This window comes from Danio rerio, chromosome 17 (genome assembly GCF_052040795.2).
Source record: "Danio rerio strain M-AB ecotype USA chromosome 17, GRCz13ab, whole genome shotgun sequence".
Classification (NCBI taxonomy): Eukaryota; Metazoa; Chordata; class Actinopteri; order Cypriniformes; family Danionidae; genus Danio; species Danio rerio.
Genome location: NC_141037.1, coordinates 6,450,001 through 6,472,041, shown reverse-complemented (window position 1 = coordinate 6,472,041; position 22,041 = coordinate 6,450,001). Strand labels below are relative to the sequence as shown.

Genomic DNA, 22,041 nt, shown 5'->3' with positions numbered 1-22,041 from the left:
TGACTCGCGACCCCCAAAATAACAATGCCAGTGACTCGCGACCCCCAAAAAAACAATGCCAGTGACTCGCGACCCCCAAAATAACAATGCCAGTGACTCGCGACCCCCAAAAAAACAATGCCAGTGACTCGCGACCCCCAAAATAACAATGCCAGTGACTCGCGACCCCCAAAATAACAATGCCAGTGACTCGCGACCCCCAAAAAAACAATGCCAGTGACTCGCGACCCCCAAAATAACAATGCCAGGGACTCGCGACCCCCAAAATAACAATGCCAGTGACTCGCAACCCCCAAAAAAACAATGCCAGTGACTCGCAACCCCCAAAAAAACAATGCCAGGGACTCGCGACCCCCAAAAAAACAATGCCAGGGACTCGCGACCCCCAAAATAACAATGCCAGTGACTCGCAACCCCCAAAAAAACAATGCCAGTGACTCGCGACCCCCAAAATAACAATGCCAGTGACTTGCAACCCCCAAAATAACAATGCCAGTGACTGGTGACCCTGGAAATAACAATGCCAGTGACTCGCGACCCCCAAAATAACAATGCCTGTGACTGGTGACCCTGGAAATAACAATGCCAGTGACTCGCGACCCCCAAAATAACAATGCCAGTAACTCGCGACCCCCAAAATAACAATGCCTGTGACTGGTGACCCTGGAAATAACAATGCCAGTGACTCGCGACCCCCAAAATAACAATGCCAGTGACTCGCGACCCCCAAAAAAACAATGCCAGGGACTCGCGACCCCCAAAATAACAATGCCAGTGACTCGCAACCCTCAAAATAACAATGCCAGTGACTCGCGACCCCCAAAATAACAATGCCTGTGACTGGTGACCCTGGAAATAACAATGCCAGTGACTCGCGACCCCCAAAATAACAATGCCAGTGACTGGTGACCCTGGAAATAACAATGCCAGTGACTCGCGACCCCCAAAATAACAATGCCTGTGACTGGTGACCCTGGAAATAACAATGCCAGTGACTCGCGACCCCCAAAATAACAATGCCAGTAACTCGCGACCCCCAAAATAACAATGCCTGTGACTGGTGACCCTGGAAATAACAATGCCAGTGACTCGCGACCCCCAAAATAACAATGCCAGTGACTCGCGACCCCCAAAAAAACAATGCCAGGGACTCGCGACCCCCAAAATAACAATGCCAGTGACTCGCAACCCTCAAAATAACAATGCCAGTGACTCGCGACCCCCAAAATAACAATGCCTGTGACTGGTGACCCTGGAAATAACAATGCCAGTGACTCGCGACCCCCAAAATAACAATGCCAGTGACTCGCAACCCCCAAAAAAACAATGCCAGTGACTCGCGACCCCCAAAATAACAATGCCAGTGACTCGCGACCCCCAAAAAAACAATGCCAGTGACTCGCGACCCCCAAAATAACAATGCCAGTGACTCGCGACCCCCAAAATAACAATGCCAGTGACTCGCGACCCCCAAAATAACAATGCCAGTGACTCGCGACCCCCAAAAAAACAATGCCAGTGACTCGCGACCCCCAAAATAACAATGCCAGTGACTCGCGACCCCCAAAAAAACAATGCCAGTGACTCGCGACCCCCAAAATAACAATGCCAGTGACTCGCGACCCCCAAAATAACAATGCCAGTGACTCGCGACCCCCAAAATAACAATGCCAGTGACTCGCGACCCCCAAAATAACAATGCCAGTGACTCGCGACCCCCAAAATAACAATGCCAGTGACTCGCGACCCCCAAAAAAACAATGCCAGTGACTCGCGACCCCCAAAATAACAATGCCAGTGACTCGCGACCCCCAAAATAACAATGCCAGTGACTCGCGACCCCCAAAATAACAATGCCAGTGACTCGCGACCCCCAAAAAAACAATGCCAGTGACTCGCGACCCCCAAAATAACAATGCCAGTGACTCGCGACCCCCAAAAAAACAATGCCAGTGACTCGCGACCCCCAAAATAACAATGCCAGTGACTCGCGACCCCCAAAATAACAATGCCAGTGACTCGCGACCCCCAAAATAACAATGCCAGTGACTCGCGACCCCCAAAAAAACAATGCCAGTGACTCGCGACCCCCAAAATAACAATGCCAGGGACTCGCGACCCCCAAAATAACAATGCCAGTGACTCGCAACCCCCAAAAAAACAATGCCAGTGACTCGCAACCCCCAAAAAAACAATGCCAGGGACTCGCGACCCCCAAAAAAACAATGCCAGGGACTCGCGACCCCCAAAATAACAATGCCAGTGACTCGCAACCCCCAAAAAAACAATGCCAGTGACTCGCGACCCCCAAAATAACAATGCCAGTGACTTGCAACCCCCAAAATAACAATGCCAGTGACTGGTGACCCTGGAAATAACAATGCCAGTGACTCGCGACCCCCAAAATAACAATGCCTGTGACTGGTGACCCTGGAAATAACAATGCCAGTGACTCGCGACCCCCAAAATAACAATGCCAGTAACTCGCGACCCCCAAAATAACAATGCCTGTGACTGGTGACCCTGGAAATAACAATGCCAGTGACTCGCGACCCCCAAAATAACAATGCCAGTGACTCGCGACCCCCAAAAAAACAATGCCAGGGACTCGCGACCCCCAAAATAACAATGCCAGTGACTCGCAACCCTCAAAATAACAATGCCAGTGACTCGCGACCCCCAAAATAACAATGCCTGTGACTGGTGACCCTGGAAATAACAATGCCAGTGACTCGCGACCCCCAAAATAACAATGCCAGTGACTCGCGACCCCCAAAATAACAATGCCAGTGACTCGCAACCCCCAAAAAAACAATGCCAGTGACTCGCGACCCCCAAAATAACAATGCCAGTGACTCGCGACCCCCAAAATAACAATGCCAGTGACTCGCGACCCCCAAAATAACAATGCCAGTGACTCGCGACCCCCAAAAAAACAATGCCAGTGACTCGCGACCCCCAAAAAAACAATGCCAGTGACTCGCGACCCCCAAAATAACAATGCCAGTGACTCGCGACCCCCAAAATAACAATGCCAGTGACTCGCGACCCCCAAAATAACAATGCCAGTGACTCGCGACCCCCAAAATAACAATGCCAGTGACTCGCGACCCCCAAAATAACAATGCCAGTGACTCGCGACCCCCAAAAAAACAATGCCAGTGACTCGCGACCCCCAAAATAACAATGCCAGTGACTCGCGACCCCCAAAATAACAATGCCAGTGACTCGCGACCCCCAAAATAACAATGCCAGTGACTCGCGACCCCCAAAAAAACAATGCCAGTGACTCGCGACCCCCAAAATAACAATGCCAGTGACTCGCGACCCCCAAAAAAACAATGCCAGTGACTCGCGACCCCCAAAATAACAATGCCAGTGACTCGCGACCCCCAAAATAACAATGCCAGTGACTCGCGACCCCCAAAATAACAATGCCAGTGACTCGCGACCCCCAAAAAAACAATGCCAGTGACTCGCGACCCCCAAAATAACAATGCCAGTGACTCGCGACCCCCAAAATAACAATGCCAGTGACTCGCGACCCCCAAAAAAACAATGCCAGTGACTCGCGACCCCCAAAATAACAATGCCAGTGACTCGCGACCCCCAAAATAACAATGCCAGTGACTCGCGACCCCCAAAATAACAATGCCAGTGACTCGCGACCCCCAAAATAACAATGCCAGTGACTCGCGACCCCCAAAATAACAATGCCAGTGACTCGCAACCCCCAATATCTTCTGAGGTGGCTTTAAATACAGAAACCTGGCATGCAATGGCGCACAAACACCAATAGACCCAAGTCTACTCTTCGTTTAATTTTTTATGTATGTGAGTGCTGTAAATGTGGCAGAAAGTTTAGGCAAGGAAAGGAAAGGAAAACTTTATCTATAGAGCACAATTTTATACAACCTTAGTTGATCCAAAGTGCTTTACAATAAAATAAAATATTTAAGAAAAAACAATAAAAACTTGTATTTAAAATGGAAGAAAAGGAAATATATATGTATATATGTAATGCTAAAATACTGATAAGAAATTACATGTATGCGTCACTCAAAGGCAAGGGAGTAAAAATACGTTTTTAAGTAAGATTTAAAAGTATCCAAGGATATAGAAATCCAGATGTTCAACGAGAGACTGTTCAAGAGCATTGGGGCCGCCTAATAAGCTCACTTATTATACAAGCTGTATATGCCAGGAATTTTTAAATGGTGTTATAAAATCAATCTGCTGCATCTGATGCTATTGCTGTGTCTTTATAATGTAATTACCCCAGTGGTCGCAATGCAATAGAACTAGTTACTATAAGCTAATATAGTAACTATATAAAGAAGTATATATTAACTATGAACGACTATTTTTTCTTTTCAGGTTTTGGATCAAATATGGTAATATTTATGGTTTAATAAAAATAAATAGATTTTTGGAAATCACCAAGCGACCCCCCCTTTATTGTACCGCGACCCTCACTTTGAGAACCACTGCTTTAGAGCTAGTATTTGAAAGATTCTCTAGCATAATGTCTAAATTAATGACAAAACAAGTGGTTTTGCCTGAAATACCATCAGTCTAAAGAGATTTCCAAGTATTTCTCTGTTGCAATCAGGAGATCACAATAATTAACCCCAAAAAAGCCAAAGCAACGCAAACACTACCAGTTACTATAATACAGTAAAAGCCCATGGATTATACTACTGTAACTGTAAAAAAAAAGATTTCTGCTATTTGAATCCATTATATCTGTAATAAACAAACCATTTGACTATTTGCTATTTTTTGATTTATGTTTAATTATTAATGTTTTTAGAAAAAGGAGAAAGTGAAGAACTAAAGTGTGTCCTGCTGTCGTGTTTGGCGTGCAGAGACAATAGCTGTTTTCCAGCAGTCAAAACACAGCGTCACGGATCATCTTGGGAAATAGGCTTTCTGAAAACAGCCCATGTTTTCCATCTGCCCAATGAGATGTGGCATTAATTACCAAGCACAAACTCTCCACATGCCTTTACCTTTAGAAACACCGTCTAGACTCTACATGCAAACACTTACACACTTAAACTGTCCTTAAAACAGTCCAGTGATGACAAAGTTTAACAGAAGATTCCCAATACAATCTGTTACGAAAAAAAAAAAGTCTTATTTATGAATATGAGCTGTGCTGTTAGGATGGATTTTACATTAGTGTTTTAGCTGTTTTATTCATTTTTATTTAACTTCTATTATTTATTTTTATGTATTTAAAACAACACATTTTTTATTTGTTTGTTTATTTGTTTATGTTTATTATTGAATAGATATTTTGTGTAATGTTTATTTTTTTACACTTATTTTTAAAATACTGAAATATTTATTTATTTATTTATTTATTTATTTATTTATTGTTAAATATACATTTTGTTTCATGTTTATACACATGTTTAATACAAATTTATTTAAATATTTAATATTATTTTAAATATATATTATAAAGTAAAATATATAATTTTAAATATAAATTAAATAAATATAAATAAATGAATAAAATTAAATATAAAAAATTATAAATATTATATTTATAAAAATATAATATAAATATATATATACATTTTTAAATATAATTTTAAAGTAAAATATATAATATTATCTGACATTTAATTCTGTAAAGAAATAAACTAGTTTACTTTGAACTTTAATCATTTTAATGAATACTATTTAAATAATATAGTCATCCAATTTAATTATCCAAAGAGCCGACCCCGCAACTATACGGGACTAAGGCCAAAGAAGAAGAAGAAGACAGACATCTGCAGGAACCACCAAAATTAATTACAGCACCCTAGACCACACAGAACCTAAAATGTACACTTTCAAATGGGAGTTTATAAAAAAAAAATACATAAAGCGCCTCTTTTTATAGGTGGTCATTATAACACAGACAACATAAACAGTTATTTTACACACTTTCAATGGTGTTTTTTGCATTTACACCTCTTCATGTGGATTTGATAAGCTTTTAAATTTGGGCAGGCAAAATCCAGGCGGAAGTTCCAAAATAACAGCAGAGTTTAAGGGGGCTAATAATTTTGACCTTAAAATGATATAAAAAAAATTTAAAACTGCTTTTATTCTAGCCGAAATAAAACCAATAAGACTTTCTCCAGAAGACAAAATATTATAATAATTACTGTGAAAATTTCCCTGCTCTGTTAAACATAATTTAGGAAATATTTAAAAAGAACAAAAAAATCACAGGAGGACGAATAATTTTGACTTCAGCTCTACATGAATGATTTGGCTTTGCTGTGTATTGATTTTTCCTGTCTCGCAGGCATATAAAGAGTGTGTTTGACGTGTGGAGCGAGCGCTGGAGGATCAGATATCGTGTAAAACGCCGCTATTACGGAGAAACACTGGCAGTGGTGGAGGTAAGAGTAACACAGGCCTCCTCCCAGTCTATTAGCCCAAATTACTCTTAATAAGCAGAGTTACACGAGAGCTGCCAATGATTACAGCTCCATCCCACAATGCACTGCTGCTGTCTGAGCAACAGGAGGGCCGCTTGTCTCGCTGCCATTGGCTGCAGATAATTGGATCAGGCTCCAGTTGAATCCTGTAAGTAATATTTTCTTTACAAATGAGGAGACGCTGCTGGGGAATTTCACGCTAGACTAAATAGATCTGCTCTTTCTCAGTTGCTTTCACAGTTTGGGAAAAGTGGAGAGCGGCTTAGAAACCGTGAAAACATGGACAGAGTGATGATGCCATTTTAGAAAAACTTGAAGGCACAAAGTACTCGATTAATATAAATGTTTTGTGTGTGTGTGTGTGTGTGTGCGTGTGTGTGTGTGTGTGTGTGTGTGTGTGTGTGTATTTTTTCTTCATAATTATACTATTATACATATTGAGTGTGTCATGGTGGTTGGTGGTTAGCGCTGTCGCCCGCACAACAAGAAGGTCACTGGTTCCAGTCCCAGCTGGCTCAGTTGGCATTTCTGTGTGGAGTTTGCATGTTCTCCCTGTGTTGGTCGTGGGTTTCCTCTGCGTGCTCTGGTTTCCCACACAGTCCATTGCAACCCAAGCTTATCTGAAAACGTAGTCCCTTGGACGTTTCTGGAGACAGTGGAATACGTCCCGGGAGGTACGTATGGCTGCATTTATTTTTTTTCAAGCGAACGCTACGGGGCGGTGTGACGCTGTTCCCTTTCGTGCTTGCCGGCCAGCCGACCGCTTACCTCCTTGTGGAGGGCTTTCCCGCTGCAACTCGTTTGTCTACTCAGCTCACCGTGTACGTCGGCAGGCTTGAGATGCAGAGAGGAGTTGACCACGTTGATCGGTTTTCGAGTCCGGGGAAGAGCGGTTCCAGCAATCAGGTAAGACAAAAACAGAATCCCCAAAATTAGGTGAACAAATTTCGTAACAGGGTGAGAATGCGGTGAAATCTGAAAACGCGGTAGAAAAAAAATCAGGGCTTTTCTTTTTTTGGACGGCTTTTGTGAACTGTTGCTCGGGTTTAGGGAAGCGAGCGGGCGGGCGGGTCAATCGGTAAAATTGGTTGGGTTTAGAGAAGGTGGAAGGTCAGCCGATTGGCCGGTCGCGCAGTCAATCATCCGGTCAGTCGGACAGCGGCCTCTGGTGGGTTCACGCGAGAACAGCGCGGGCGCGAACTGCACTCGCGAGAGACGTTTGAGATGCGAAAAAGCGCACAACAGCTGCCTCTCACGGATTCGCAAAAACAAAAACTGCAGCCAAACGTACCCGCCGGGACCTATTCCGCGGCCTCCAGAAACGTCCGCGGGACTACGTTTCCACAATGAGCCTGGGTTGGTCCAAAGACATGTGCTATAGGGGAATTGAATAAACTAAATTAGCCACAATGATAGCCGGCTTTCCACTGCACACGCCATTCGAAAACGACTGTCGGAATACGCCCCCTTGTGGCAGTCGCACAGAATTTTCAGTTCTGACGTGCACCATGGGAGAGAAGCTGTTCTCGCAGTGTCCGAAATAAAGGAGTGCAAAAGCCATTATTCTCTGTGCGCTCACCATGATTGAATGAATGAATGAATGCTAGAAATTCGTAGACCACTAAAAAATATTAGATACAACATAAAAAATTGATTTTTATTACTTTATTACATACATTTATGAATAGGTTTTATTTTTTTTAATATAGAATTTTTCTGATTCAAAAATAACCAAATAAAACGAACCTGCTTGGACAACACTGGAATACATCACATCTGGTCGGCCGGTCACATACGATCTAGTCGCAGGAGTTCAAATATTTCAACACATCCGCAGCTCAATTCAGATCCGAGTTTTCCGCATACGGAGATGATCGGAACTCAACGCAGTGCCCGGACTATTCTCAAGTGGAAATGAATTACTTCCGGTCTGTCGCTAGTCGTTTGTCGTGTGCAGTGGAAAGTATGCTTAATTGTGTGTGTGTGTGTGTGTGTGTGTGTGTGTGTGTGTGTGTGTGTGTGTGTGTGTGTGTGTGTGTGTGTGTGTGTGTGTGTGTGCGTGTGTGTGTGTGTGTGTGTGTGTATGATTGAATGTGAGAGTGAATGAGTGTTTCCTAGTACTGGGTGGTGGCTGGAATGGCGTCTGCTACGTAAAACATATGCCAGGATAGTGGCAACCCCTAATAAATTACGACCTCTAAGAAAATAAGCCAAAAAGAAAATGAATGAATGAATAAATAAATTAAAAAAAAAAAATATATATATATATATATATATATATATATATATATATATATATATATATATATATATATATATATATATTCATTCATTCATTTTCTTGTCAGCTTAGTCCCTTTATCTATCCGGGGTCGCCACAACGGAAGGAACCGCCAACTTATCCAGCAAGTTTTTACCCTTCCAGCCACATCCCATCTCTGGGAAAAAAAAGTAAATAAATAAATATATATATATATATATATATATATATATATATATATATATATATATATATATATATATAAAACTATGTTTTAAAACTGTGAAAAGTTTTGAAAATGAGGCACAAAGTACTAGTTTAATATAAATGTTTTGTTTTGTGTGTTTTTTGTTTTCATTATAGTTATATTATATATAATATATAGGGCTTGAGTGGCCACATTCAACACATTTTAGCTCTTAAGTGGCTGTATAAAATACTTTGAATCTTTTATATTTTGTTACAGACATACAGTGTCACCTTGCAACTGTTAAACTGGCTTACTCCCTTTATTCATCAGTGGTCGCCACAGCGGAATGAACCGACGACTTATCCAGCATATGTTTTACGCAGTGAATGCCCTTCCAGATACAGCCCATCACTGGGAAACATCCATACACACTCAATCACACACATACACTACGGACAATTTAGCCTATTCAGTTCACCTATAGAGCATGTCTTTGGACTTGTGGGGAAAACGAAAGCACCCGAAGGAAACCCACGCCAAAACTGTGAGAACATGCAAACTCCACACAGAAATGCCAACTGACCCAGCCGGGGCTCGAACTAGTGACCTTCTTGCTGTGAGGCGATTGTGCTACCCACTGTGCCACCGTGCTGCTGCAACGGATGTAAAATATGTTGTTTATATACATATTTAAAGCGTAGTTTCATATTTCAGCCGCAGTAGAACTAGCTGACATGTTTGTTTACACCTACAGAAGCCATGTTTGGAGGTAATCGACTGCTCTCTTCTTTGATACAGCATGCACAGAGAGTTAGAAAGAGGAACAGAAGATGAATCGGGGTTGCGAGATGAAAGCCTCGTGACATCAGAGACGCCCGAGGGCGCGATCAATCCGATAATGAATGAAGATCACACACTGGCATAAAGCGTCTCCAAAACGCTGCTGCCAGATGTGTTAATTGAGATGAGAGGGGGGGAAAGCGAGACGTTTAGAAGCGATATTGTTGGTTTTGCTGCCAGAAAGTTTATCAATGAATACGAGGCCGGTGGCAACAGCTGTGTGGCAGACAGGTTGTGCTTTCAACAAAAGTGCCAAACGCAGATCTACAGCAGCGATCAGACTGTGTCTCTCTGTATGATGACGTGAGAGGTAATTAATCATTGGGAATATTCTGGGTGGTAACCAAGGTGTTGCTATGGGGTTGCTAAGTAACAGCGTGTGATGATGCAAAAAGTAATCAATCATAGGAATATTCTGGGTGGTAACCAGGGTGTTGTTATGGGGTTGCTAAGTAATAGCATGTGATAATGTGAAAGGTAATTAATCATAGGAATATTCTGGGTGGTAACCAGGGTGTTGCTATGGGGTTGCTAAGTGATAGCATGTGATAATGTGAAAGGTAAATAATCATAAAAAATATTTTTTTGGTGGTAACCATGACTTTGCTACGTGATAGCATGTGATGATGTGAAAGGTAATCAATTATAGGGAATATTCTGGGTGGTAATCAAGGGGTTGCTATGTAACAGCGTATGATGATGTAAAGGGAATTAATCATAGAGAATATTCTGGGTGGTAACCATGGTGTTGCTAAGTGATAGCATGTGATGATGTGAAAGGTAATTAATCATAGGGAATATTCTGGGTGGTAACCAGGGTGTTGCTGTGGGGTTGCTAAGTGATAGCGTGTGGTGATGTGAAGCTAATTAATCATGGGAATGTTCTGAGTGGTAACCAGGGTGTTGCTATGGGGTTTCTAAGTGATAGCATGTGATGATGGTGAAAGGTAAATAATCATAAGGAATATTCCGGGTGGTATCCAGAGTGTTGTTATGGGGTTGCTAAGTGATAGCCTTTGATGATGTGAGAGGTAATAAATCATTGGGAGTGTTCTGGGTTGTAACCAGGGTGTTGCTAAGTGATGCCGTGACAATATGAGAGGTAATAAGTAATAGGGAACATTTTGGGTGGTCAGCAGGGTGTTGCTATGGGGTTGCTAAGTGCCAGTGTGTGATGATGTGAACAGTAATTAGTCATAAAGAATATTCTGGGTGGTAACCAGGGTGTTGCTAAGTGATAGCGTTTGATGATGGAAAAGGTCATTAGTCATAGGGAATATTCTGGGTGGTAACCAGCGTGTTGCTATGGGGTTGTTAAGTGATAGCGTGTGATGATGTGAGAGGTAATTTGTCATAGGGAACATTCTGGGTGGTAACCAAGGTGTTGCTAAGTGATAGTGTGATATCATATGAAAAGTAATTAATCATAAGGAATGTTCTAGGGGTTGCTAAGTGATAGCGTGTGATGATGTAAATAATCATTGGGAATATTTTGGGTGGTAAACAGGGTGTTGCTATGGGGTTGCTATATGATAGCATGTGATGATGTGAAAGGTAATTAGTTATAGGGAATATTCTGGGTGTTAACCAAGGTGTTGCTATGGTTAACCAAGGTGTTGCTATGGGGTTGTTAAGTGATAGTGAGTGATGATGTGAAGGTAAATAATCATTGGGAATATTCTGGGTGGTAACCAGGGCATTGCTTTGGGGTTGCTAAGTGATAGCGTGTGATGATGTGAAAGTAATTAATCATAAGGAATATTCTGGGTGGTAACTAGGGTGTTGCTATGGGGTTGCTAACGATAGTACTGTTTTGATCCTCCTCAGAGATGGTTTGCTTGGTTCATGGCTTATAACTCTTATAACAAAGACATTAAAATGATACAAAAATAACAAGTGTTAGGGTTAAGGCAATTAAAACATTTTTTTAATTTGTTATGTTATTGTTTTGTTAATGATATTCTGGTCGCTAGATAGATCTCAGCTTACTCTAAGCATGTCAATGGTATTTTTTGCATGTCTCTAGTGAAAAAACCAGCTTAAACCAGCCTAGGCTGGTTGGCTGGTTTTAGCTGGTCGACCAGGCTGGTTTTAGAGGGGCTTTGGCCATTTCCAGGCTGGTTTCCAGCCATTTCCAGGCTGGTTTTAGCTGGTCAGGCTAGGAGATGACCAGCTAAAACCAGCTTGACCAGCCTAGCCAGGCTGGGAGCCCAGCCAAAACCAGCTATATCCAGCTTAAACCAGGCTGGTCAAGCTGGTTTTAGCTGGATTAAGCTGGTCATTTTCCAGCCTGACCAGCTAAAACCAGGCTGGAAATGGCTGGAAACCAGCCTGGAAATGACCAAACCCCCCTTCAAACCAGCCTGGTTGACCAGTTAAAACCAGCCAACCAGCCTAGGCTGGGTTAAGCTGGATTTTTAAGCAGGGTGTGTGTGATCGTTTAGAAATACACGCTAACAGCACATTTAAAACTAGCTCTCGTATCATGAACACTGACCAATTTCACAACCGACAGCAAAACAGTTTTGCATAGAAAACATAAACGTAAGAGAAATCCGTCAGTCCCTGCTAACGGCTGGCGAAATCTGATCCACTTTTATTCGAATATTGTGAAGAACTTTGGCCGTAATGTCAATCGGCAACAGACTTTAATATAAACACGTACTAAAGAAAGTCAAGCACTCTGTGTTCCCGGTTCCATTCTCTGCCACATGAAAGTAATTCACGACAGCTTGTGTGTATTTACAGGTCCTGGGGCTCAGTGTGAAAACTGAAATTTGGCAGCGTCTTCTAACAGTTGCTTTTCTTTTTTTCAGGTAGTGAGAGCAACTGAGAAGTTAAAGCTTGAGAACAGATCTCACAAGTCCAGACATCAGCTCAGATGAAGTGGCTTTTCATAATTGAAGTATAACTGGAGTGTTTTTTTACCAGATCGGGTTCCTTTAGAGAGAGAAAAAACATTGACTGTTTCTCTTTTTCTTCACAAGTCTCTGTTCAATGTTTTTAGGTCAGAGAAATCTGTCACAATGGTTTGTTATAAATCTAGCCGATCACATAAAGACCCAATATTGATGACAAAGTAAATTTTATTTATAAACTAATTTCGAGAGGACCACATAAGTATGATTGGACATGGGTGGTTCTGCTTTAACTATGTATGATCCACCAATCAAACGATTCCTAACTAGGGTTGGGTATCGTTTGGGTTTTTTTCGATACCGGTGCTAAATCGATACTTTTAAAACGGTACCTACCTGAGCTCAAAGCTCCCCTCTCGCCCTGCAAACGAGAGGGAGCCCAGGGCTCAAGGAGCTTTTGAGCTCAGGGTTCTCTCCCGGGACAGCATACCAAATTTGCTTATAATCAACCATCAGATAAGTGTGAACTCTTGAAATGGTTTGTATTTTTTAAAGGGGTGGTCCACTATGATATCATATTTTAAACTTGAGTTGATGTGTAATGAAGCTGTGTGAACATAAACAACATCTCTGAATGTTATACGCTCAAAGTTCAATACAAAGCGAGACATTACCCTCTTTCACACATACAGAGTCTTTATGTGTGAACAGGCCCTTTTTGAAAATACCGGGTAATTCGTTCTGGCTATTTTCCGGAAAGAGAAGTTCTAACATTAGCGGTAATTTGCCGGAATGCTGTGCTGTGTGAACGCAGAAGGAAGATTGCCGGAAAGAGCGCGTTCACAATTAGAATTGTCAGATCTTTTCGGTATATTGGAATTGATGTGTGAATGGTCTTTTCCAGAAAAAATCGGTAACTTCCTCGCCTGTGTGAACAGCACTTTTTTTAAATAAAATTCTCTTTGTTAAACTGTAGAGTTTAATTTTCAACATCAAAAGTCGACAAAGCAGAGATCAACATCCCATAATACAATTCACAACCGTAAATAAATGGAAAGCACTAAACACTTAAACAGGTAATAAACACATCTTTTTATAGTGTGTGCAGTACATAGGGGACAGTGTGCTTGTGCTCCATTGAGGACGCAGCCTAAGCACATGTCAAAGGTCAATCGGTTGCTCGCTCTTAAGACCATGATGACAGACGGACACAAGAGGCCAATACAGTAAACATTTTCACAAGTCGAGCGGTCCTGACAGCACGTGTTTGTGTTTGCCTCTTTCTGAACTCCACAAAGACTGTCTTTGTGCATTGAGGCGTCTGAATCCATCTTTTAAAACAGTACCGTAACACAATCTATGCATCAATTCATGCATCGGGCGCACGTTTCGTCCCACTGGCAGAGCAGACGGGCATTGAGCCAATATCTTGACACAATGCACAACATCATTCACTTCTGAGAGCATACACAAAGACTGAAAGTGTGATCTCTTGTAAACCTGCTTCAGTAATATTTACTCCTTATTTTTAATAGTGTTACAAGCTTTTGACCAGGACTACAAAGCAGCCTTCCTGATCACCTTAGCAACTGCATAGCAATGCTCTGGTAACCCGCATCCCTGCTATTATAGAGGTGAGACACATACATTTTTCTATGTTATGCAATTAGTATGGCTAAAGTAAAAAATGGACTATCAGGGCTTTTTTTCAACCCAGGCTCATTCTGAAAACGTACCGCTATATGCATTTCTTGAGAGCACCAAATATGTCCCAGGAGTTGCGCATTTATTATTTTTTTTTGCAGTTTTGCAGTTTTGAATCCACCAGAGGTCGCTGTGTACGCTTTTTGAGATCTCAAATTCTCTCACGAGTGCCATTCGCGCCTGCTGTTCTTGCACAAATCCACCAGAGGTCACTGTCAACTGATAGTATGACTGACTGACTGACCCACGCCCTCCTTCCCTAAATCCAACCAATAGTGTTTTATAAAGCGATCTAAAAAAAAAGAAAAGCCCTCATCTGATTTTTACAACATTTTTAGATTTTACCACATTTTCACTCTGTTATTTACTTGTTCATTTTAGTTTTTTGTCTTCTGTTTTTGTCTTACCCGCTTTCTGGAACCATTCTTTGCCAGACTCGAACCCCGTTGTTGTGGTCAACTCCTCTCTGGTTATCAATTCTGCAGTCTGCGAGCCACTGGGGAAACTGGTAACAGTGAGAAAGCCGTCCATACGGAGGTAAGCGTTCAGTTGGTAAGCGTGAAAAAGAACGGCGTAACACCGCCCTGTAGTGTTTTTTAAGGCTTTTCTTTTTCTGGATTGCTTTTTAAAACTGTTGGTTGGGTTTAGGGAAGTGGGTGAGCACGGGTCAATTTGTGATTTTGAAAACACTATTGGTTAGGTTTGGGAAAGGAGGGTGGGTCAGTCATTCAGTCAGTCAGTCTGTCAGTTGACAGCGACCCCGGGTGGTTTTACGCAAGAACAGCAGGCGTGAATGGCACGAGAGAAATTTGAGATCTCAAAAAACGTATGCAGCGGCCTTTGGTGGATTCACAAAAACTGCCAAAAACCAAAAAAAAACATCTCCTGAGATGTTTTTGGCGCTCTTAAAAAATGTATACCATTATGTATAAATGTATAAAGTCTCTCTGAATTTTTTTTCTTTTTTAAAAATTCCCAATTGTTCTTTATCAGAGCAAAGAAATTTTCAAAGTATGTCTGTTAATATTTTTTCTTCTGGAGAAAGTCTTATTTGTTTTATTTACGCTAGAATAAAAACAGTTTTTAATTTTTTGAACACCATTTTGAGGACAAAGTTATTAGCCCCTTTAAGCTATATCTTTTTATTCTATAGTCTACAGAACAAACCATCTTTTACAATAGCTTTTCTAATTACCCTAACCTGCCTAGTTAACCTAATTAACCTAGTTAAGCCTTTAAATGTCACTTTAAGCTGTATAGAAGTGTCTTCAAAATGTCTAGTAAAAAAATTATGTGCTGTCATTATGACAGATAAAATAAACTAGATATTAGAAATGAGTTATTAACACTATTATGTTTAGAAATGTGTTGAAAAAATCTGCTCTCCGTTAAACAGAAATTGGGGAAAAAATTAAACAGGGGGGCTAATAATTCAGGAAGGCCAATAATTCTGACTTCAACTTTATATGTGTTTTCAGAATGAGCCTGGGTTAAAATCAACATAAATCTTCGATCGCTAGCAGTGTGACTCAATCACAATTTAATGCAATTGTTCTCCCCCAAAAAAACCATAATGTCGACAAAACATTCTGCACCATCAAAGGCACCTGCTGTAGCACCCAAAAGGCAAAGGAAGATGCTAACCATCGCACAAAAAGTTGGACTTCCGGACTTGCTAAAGGAAGCTAGAAGTTACATGTGTTAAAACAAGAGAGAAAAGTGTGAATGTTAATGCCTATCTGAGATATAGTGTAGTGAGGGGTTTTACAGCCTGAAAACATCTACAACAGTTATAAAAAATAAAGCGGACTACTTTGCAGATTTCACCTATTGCAGGCTATTTTTAGAACATAACTCCAGCGATTAATGAGGGACCACTATAAATAAAATAAATAATAATGATAACACTTTACAATATGGGACATGTAGCATATTTACTAACATAAACGAACAATGAACAATCGTGTACAGTTTTATTAATCATAGTTAAACATTTACTAATACATTAGATAAAGCAATCTGAGTTAACTTGAACTAACAATGAACACTAGTATTTTTACTAGTGAACATTTGTTCATGTTAGTAAATACCAAGTACAGTTGAAACCAGAAGTTTACACACACTGTATAAAAAGGCACAAAACCATTTAAAAAAGTCAGATGTTAATGTGACTAAACTTTTTCTCTTTTAGGTGAGTTAGGATTATCAAATGTGTTTCTGTTCTGCTTAATAGCAGAATAATGAGAAATATTTTTGAGATTTTTTTATAACTTTTCTTGCAAGTCAAGTTTACATACAATAAGATTATTATGCCTCTGAAAAAGCTCAGATGATGGTGTCAAGGTTTTGGAAGTCTCTGATTGGCTAATTGAAAACAATTGAGTTAACTGGAGGCACAACTGTAGAATAGCATTTAAGAAAAACCTCAAACACACTGCTTCCTTGTGTGACAACATGGGAAAATCAACAAGCCAGAATCAACAACAAAAATTCAATTTGCTAAATTACACTGGGGAAAAGAATAATATTGGAGACATGTCCTGTGGTCTGATGGAACTAAGATTGAACTGTTTGACCATAATGACCAGTGTTACACTTGGAGGACAAAGGGGAAAGCTTACAAGCCTAGAAACACCATGCCGACTGTGAAGTATGGGGACGGCAGCATCATGTTGTGGGGCTGTTTTGCTGCAGGAGGGACTGGTCCACTTCACAGCATAGATGACTTCATGAAGAAAAAACATTATGTAGAAATACTGAAGCAACATCTCAAGACATCAGCCAGGAAATTAAAACTTGGCCACAAATGGGTCTTCCAAACAGACCATGACCCTAAGCATACTGCCAAATTAGTTAAATGTGCTTTAAGGACAACAGAGTGAATGTTTTGGAGTGGCCATCACAAAGCCCTGATCACAATTCTATAGAAAATTTGTGGGCAGAGCTAAAAAAGCTTGTGCGAGCAAAAATGTGACCAATGGAAACCAATTCTGTCAGGAGGAATGGGCCAAAATTCATGCAAACTACTGTGAAAAGCTTGTGGAAGGATACCCAAATTATTTGCCCTAAGATATACAGTTTAAAAGCAAAGCTAAAAAAAAAATACCAAGGAAATGAATGAAAACTTTTGGCTGTCTAGAAATTAATAACAAATTCTCAAAAAAATATTCTGCCATTTAGCAAATGTAAATAATTTAGGCAATCCTAACGGACCTAAAATAGTAAACGTTTAGTATGATTTACCATCAGACATTTTTTTCAACTGTATGTGAATATAAGTGAACATATAATCAAACACTAAAAAAATTTTAGGTTCAACACAATTCCTTCAATCTTCAACACAGATTGATTAAGTTGTCCCCAAATAAACTGAAGGATTGTGTTGATTCAGCTCATTTTAAATGAACAGATTGAAACAGCAGCAAAAAATGAGGGAATAATCAACTTATTTAAAGCAACGGCCAAATGCATTTTCTAATCTGACACAAATTGAATATTATACAGACATTCTTGTAGGCACATCATCATTCATCTCTGAGCGCGTGGATTAATCACATGATGATGTGTGATATTTGGTACTCACTTCGCGGCTCGCGCGGTCCGTCCACTGTGACCTTTATGGCTCGGTGGTAAGTGGCCACTTGCGGTGGGTTCGTGAATACTGTGATTGTCAGCGTGAAGCTCTTTCCTGCAAAACAACAAAAAAGGTTCAAACCCGATTAATGCGCCGGACAAAGTGTCTCATTCACAGCACCACGGTCATTTGCATAGCTCTGCTGGCTACGGTGATGACTGTGGGACTTTAACTGCGAGGAACTCAAGCCATTGAAAAGGCCTGGGCGCTATGGACAATAACGGAATTAGTCTGAATGATGACCCGTGATGGCCACTGAATTTGTAATTATCAGTTGTTAGACATCACAGATCACAGAAATGCATAAAAATGAGCCCAGCTCTATATAATGGTTGACTCCATGGGTCTTGTCCAGCTGGCTTTGTAATATGTAACATATAATAATATAGTGCAAGAAATCTATCTATCTATCTATCTATCTATCTATCTATCTATCTATCTATCTATCTATCTATCTATCTATCTATCTATCTATCTATCTATCTATCCATCTATCCATCTATCCATCTATTCATCTATCCATCTATCCATCTATCTATCTATCTATCTATCTATCTATCTATCTATCTATCTATCCCTCATTAGATTAAGACGTTAGTCTTGTTTTTTTAATCTGCCACTATGCTGACACATAGGCATTTGTAGCTCCACCCTCTTTTGACAAGATGTATGATCTCATTTAAATTTAAAGCGACAGTCATATTTAGGATCAAAGCTTTAAAGGCTCAGTTTCAAAGATATTTGTGTGGTATTTTGAGCTGAAACTTCACATACACACTCTAGAGACATCAGAGACCTACAGTTAAAGTCAGAATTATTAGCCCCCCTTGGATTTTTTTCTTTTTTACAAATTTTCCAAATGATGTTTAACAGAGCAAGAACATTTTCACAGCATGTCTGATAATATTTTTTCTTCTAAAGAAAGTCTTATTTGTTTTATTTCGGCTTGAATATAAGCAGTTTTTAATTTTTTTAGAACCATTTTAAGGTCAGAATTATTAGCCCCTTTAAGCTATATATTTTCTCGATAGTCTACAGAACAAACCATCGTTATACAATAACTTGCCTAATTACCCTAACCTGCCTAGTTAACCTAGTTAACCTAGTTAAGCCTTTAAATGTCACTTTAAGCTCTATAGAAGTGTCTAGAAAATATCTAGTCAAATATTATTTACTATCATCATGGTGAAGATTAAATAAATCAGTTATTAGAAATGAGTTATTAAAACTATTAGGTTTAGAAATTTCTTGAACAAATCTTTTATCCTTCAAACTGAAAAAAAAAAACGGGGCCTAGAATTCAGGGGGGCTTATAATTCTGACTTCAACTGTATTTTAGATCTTGTAAAAAGAGGCATAATCGGTCCCCTTTAAGGTGCAGCAGTGCTCTTATTTCATTAATGTATGTGTGCACATGGTGGCTTCATGATCTTTCATCGTACATGAGTCTAAATAACTTCTCCATTTTTCAGAGTGAATGTTTATCAATTTGTAAATCCTCAGCACAGGAAATCCTCAGATAGTTGTAATGAAACAGACTCAGCACTGATGATGTGTAATCTACAACACTTTCTCTGCACGTCACACAGGAAGAAGTGGGTGGAAAAGGACTGACACAATACGACAGACAGCTGCTCTTGGCTTGTGCATTAGTATGCATATCTTCAAAACTAACTTTAATTCCCTAACGCTTGAAATGGGGAGGGCTTTCAGTCCAACAATATTAGGTTATCAAGACCATTTATGCTCCAATTGCCATAAGTGAAATCCATTGCAAGTGTTTTATTGGATATGATGGTTTAATATAGCAGTAACACTAGAATTATGGTCCATTAGTTAATGTATTTACTAACTAATTATGAATAATATTGTAATGCATGTATTAAATCTATATATTTTTGAGTGTATGATTGTGCTTGTTAACATCAGTTAATGCACTGTGGGTTAACGTTATTTAATTTAAATAATGTAATACATGTATTACTAATTGTTTGTTCATATTAGTAAATAGATTACAGATTTTATCAATTGCTTTGGTGCATTTCTCACACTATTTGCACAACAGTTAATGCATTTATCTAAACCAGTGGTTCTCGAATTTTTTTCATCAAGTACCACCGCAGAAAAAAATTGTCTCTCCAAGTACCACCAAAATGAGCAGTATTGAAATAAAGTAGCGTAGTAGGCCCAGTAAAGCAGGTACAACTCTGCACAGTTAAAAAAACGTGGCAGATTACCTCAGAAATATAGGCTGTATGTCATATATGGCATATTATATACAAAATTTTTGCTAAATTTTGAAATATGTAGCATATACATGACATATTTTATTCCTCCGCGTACCACTAGAAGGAAGCCTGCGTACCAATAGTGGTACACGTACCACAGTTTGAGAACCACTGATCTAAACAATTAGAACAAACTGGAAAACCTAGTTGATAACCTGCAAAAGCGTGTCACTTGCTCACAATGGAGAGCTCATTCCTCAAAAGCAAGTATTGATGTCAATGAAAGTGTCCGTGTCATCAAGATGAAAAGTCCTGACAGTCAAATGGCTTTGTCATGTTTCCATTAGGACAGTTTACTCTGTACATTTATTCAATGCAACAAAGTCAGATTTTGGTGACACGTCCTGAAAATGCTAGGGCAGCACTATATATTAATTGCACAGCTGCCATTTTGAAAACTACTGTAAAGTTAGACATCACTGCATTTACTGATGTACCTGAGTACAAGACACTGAATATGTATGTTCCACATGTTTACTGCATTTGCTCGGTGTAATTCTAATTTATTCACAGCGTTGTATTGAATTTAGAATATTACTTCTCACCTATAAAGCTTTAAATAATCTAGCTCCTGTTTATCTAACCAACCTTCTGTCTCGCTACAATCCAACTCGCTCTTTAAGATCTCAAAACTCAGGGCTTCTGGTAGTACCTAGAATAGCAAAATCGAGTAAAGGCGGTCGAGCCTTCTCATTTATGGCTCCTACACTCTGAAATAGCCTTCCTGATGACGTCCGAGGCTCAGACACACTCTCCCAGTTCAAAACTAGATTAAAGACCTATCTGTTTAGTAAAGCATACACTCAATGCATCACCTAGCGGGTTCCACACAGGCTTCTGCATCTTGCTTATATACACGATGAACAGCAGCTACGCTAATTATTCTCTTTATTCTCTATTTTCACCTGGGGATACTCATCCCGAGGTCCTCAGATTATGCAGAGTTACTAACTGGATCCAAGACCAGCGACGAGATGATCCCAAGGTGTCCATATCCGGGACCAGGCCGTATCCTGAGCTGCTGCTGCGCTGTTGGTCATGGGGAGTGGAGAACATGAGTCTGATTCCAGCGACGCTCCAGGGACAGACGAGTCTTCGCTGAGGCCATCTTCCACCGAGGTGACTGAAGCTCTGCATAAGACTTTTGGCCAGCGGAGAAATTAAAATGGTCGTGCCCAACTGAGTCTGGTTTTCTCAAGGTTTTTTTTTCTTCACTCTTATCAGGTGAAGTTTTTTTCCCTCTCCGCTGTCGCCACTGGCTCGCATGGTTCAGGATTGGTAGAGCTACGCACCGATGAATTTGCTCTTCAGTGTTTGAACTCTCAGTAATGATTAAATCACACTGAACTGAGCTAAACTGAACTGAACTGAACTTAAACACTAAAAACTGAACTACACTGTTCCAGTTACTATGACCATTTATGTGAAGCTGCTTTGACACAATCTACATTGTAAAAGCGCTATACAAATAAAGCTGAATTGAATCGAATTGAATTGTGCAAAAGAATAAACACCCTTATTTACAGCAAACATAAACTCTCTTTGGGTAGAGCTGTGCACAACTGTAAACAATATCGCAATACATATTGGAACAATATACACAGGTCTGTAAATCATTCATCATTTTTCTATTTTGTTTTAGAAGACATTTTCAGGAAAAAAAAAGATTTAAACATTTTAATACAATTTGCTTAAAAGATTTTACAGTTTTTCTCAGTGGCGTTGGTGCATTTCTCACAACACTATTTGCATTTGCACAACAGTTCATATATTTCTTTAAACAGTTAGTCATTTGTGCACATCATACTAGCAGTTTCTCAT

General features: G+C 40.1%; 2 protein-coding genes and 2 long non-coding RNA genes across 8 annotated transcripts in view; 2 read left to right on the top strand and 2 right to left on the bottom strand.

The window, feature by feature from the left end:
- Nucleotides 1-22,041, bottom strand: part of cdc5l (CDC5 cell division cycle 5-like (S. pombe)) — a 452,249-nt gene that overhangs the window by 47,939 nt on the left and 382,269 nt on the right. The gene's annotated exons all lie outside the window — the stretch shown is intronic.
- LOC141378508 (uncharacterized) overlaps nucleotides 1-22,041 on the top strand; it is an 842,893-nt gene that overhangs the window by 518,400 nt on the left and 302,452 nt on the right. The window lies entirely within an intron of this gene.
- The window catches only part of runx2a (RUNX family transcription factor 2a), a 169,301-nt gene that overhangs the window by 60,559 nt on the left and 86,701 nt on the right, over nucleotides 1-22,041 (bottom strand). For all 3 annotated transcript variants that reach the window (XM_087288828.1, XM_087288829.1, NM_212858.2), the window contains 1 exon segment: nucleotides 17,882-17,986. In XM_087288828.1, coding sequence (XP_087144954.1) covers nucleotides 17,882-17,986 — 105 coding nt within the window.
- On the top strand, nucleotides 6,302-17,391 carry LOC147833000 (uncharacterized). Of its 2 annotated transcripts, XR_015513017.1 has the most exons (4): nucleotides 6,302-6,407; nucleotides 6,495-6,594; nucleotides 14,130-14,228; nucleotides 14,733-17,391. It is a non-coding gene; the product is annotated as an uncharacterized LOC147833000 (long non-coding RNA). The 2 variants fall into 2 exon arrangements; XR_015513018.1 differs by lacking the exons at nucleotides 6,302-6,407; nucleotides 6,495-6,594 and adding an exon at nucleotides 9,962-10,046.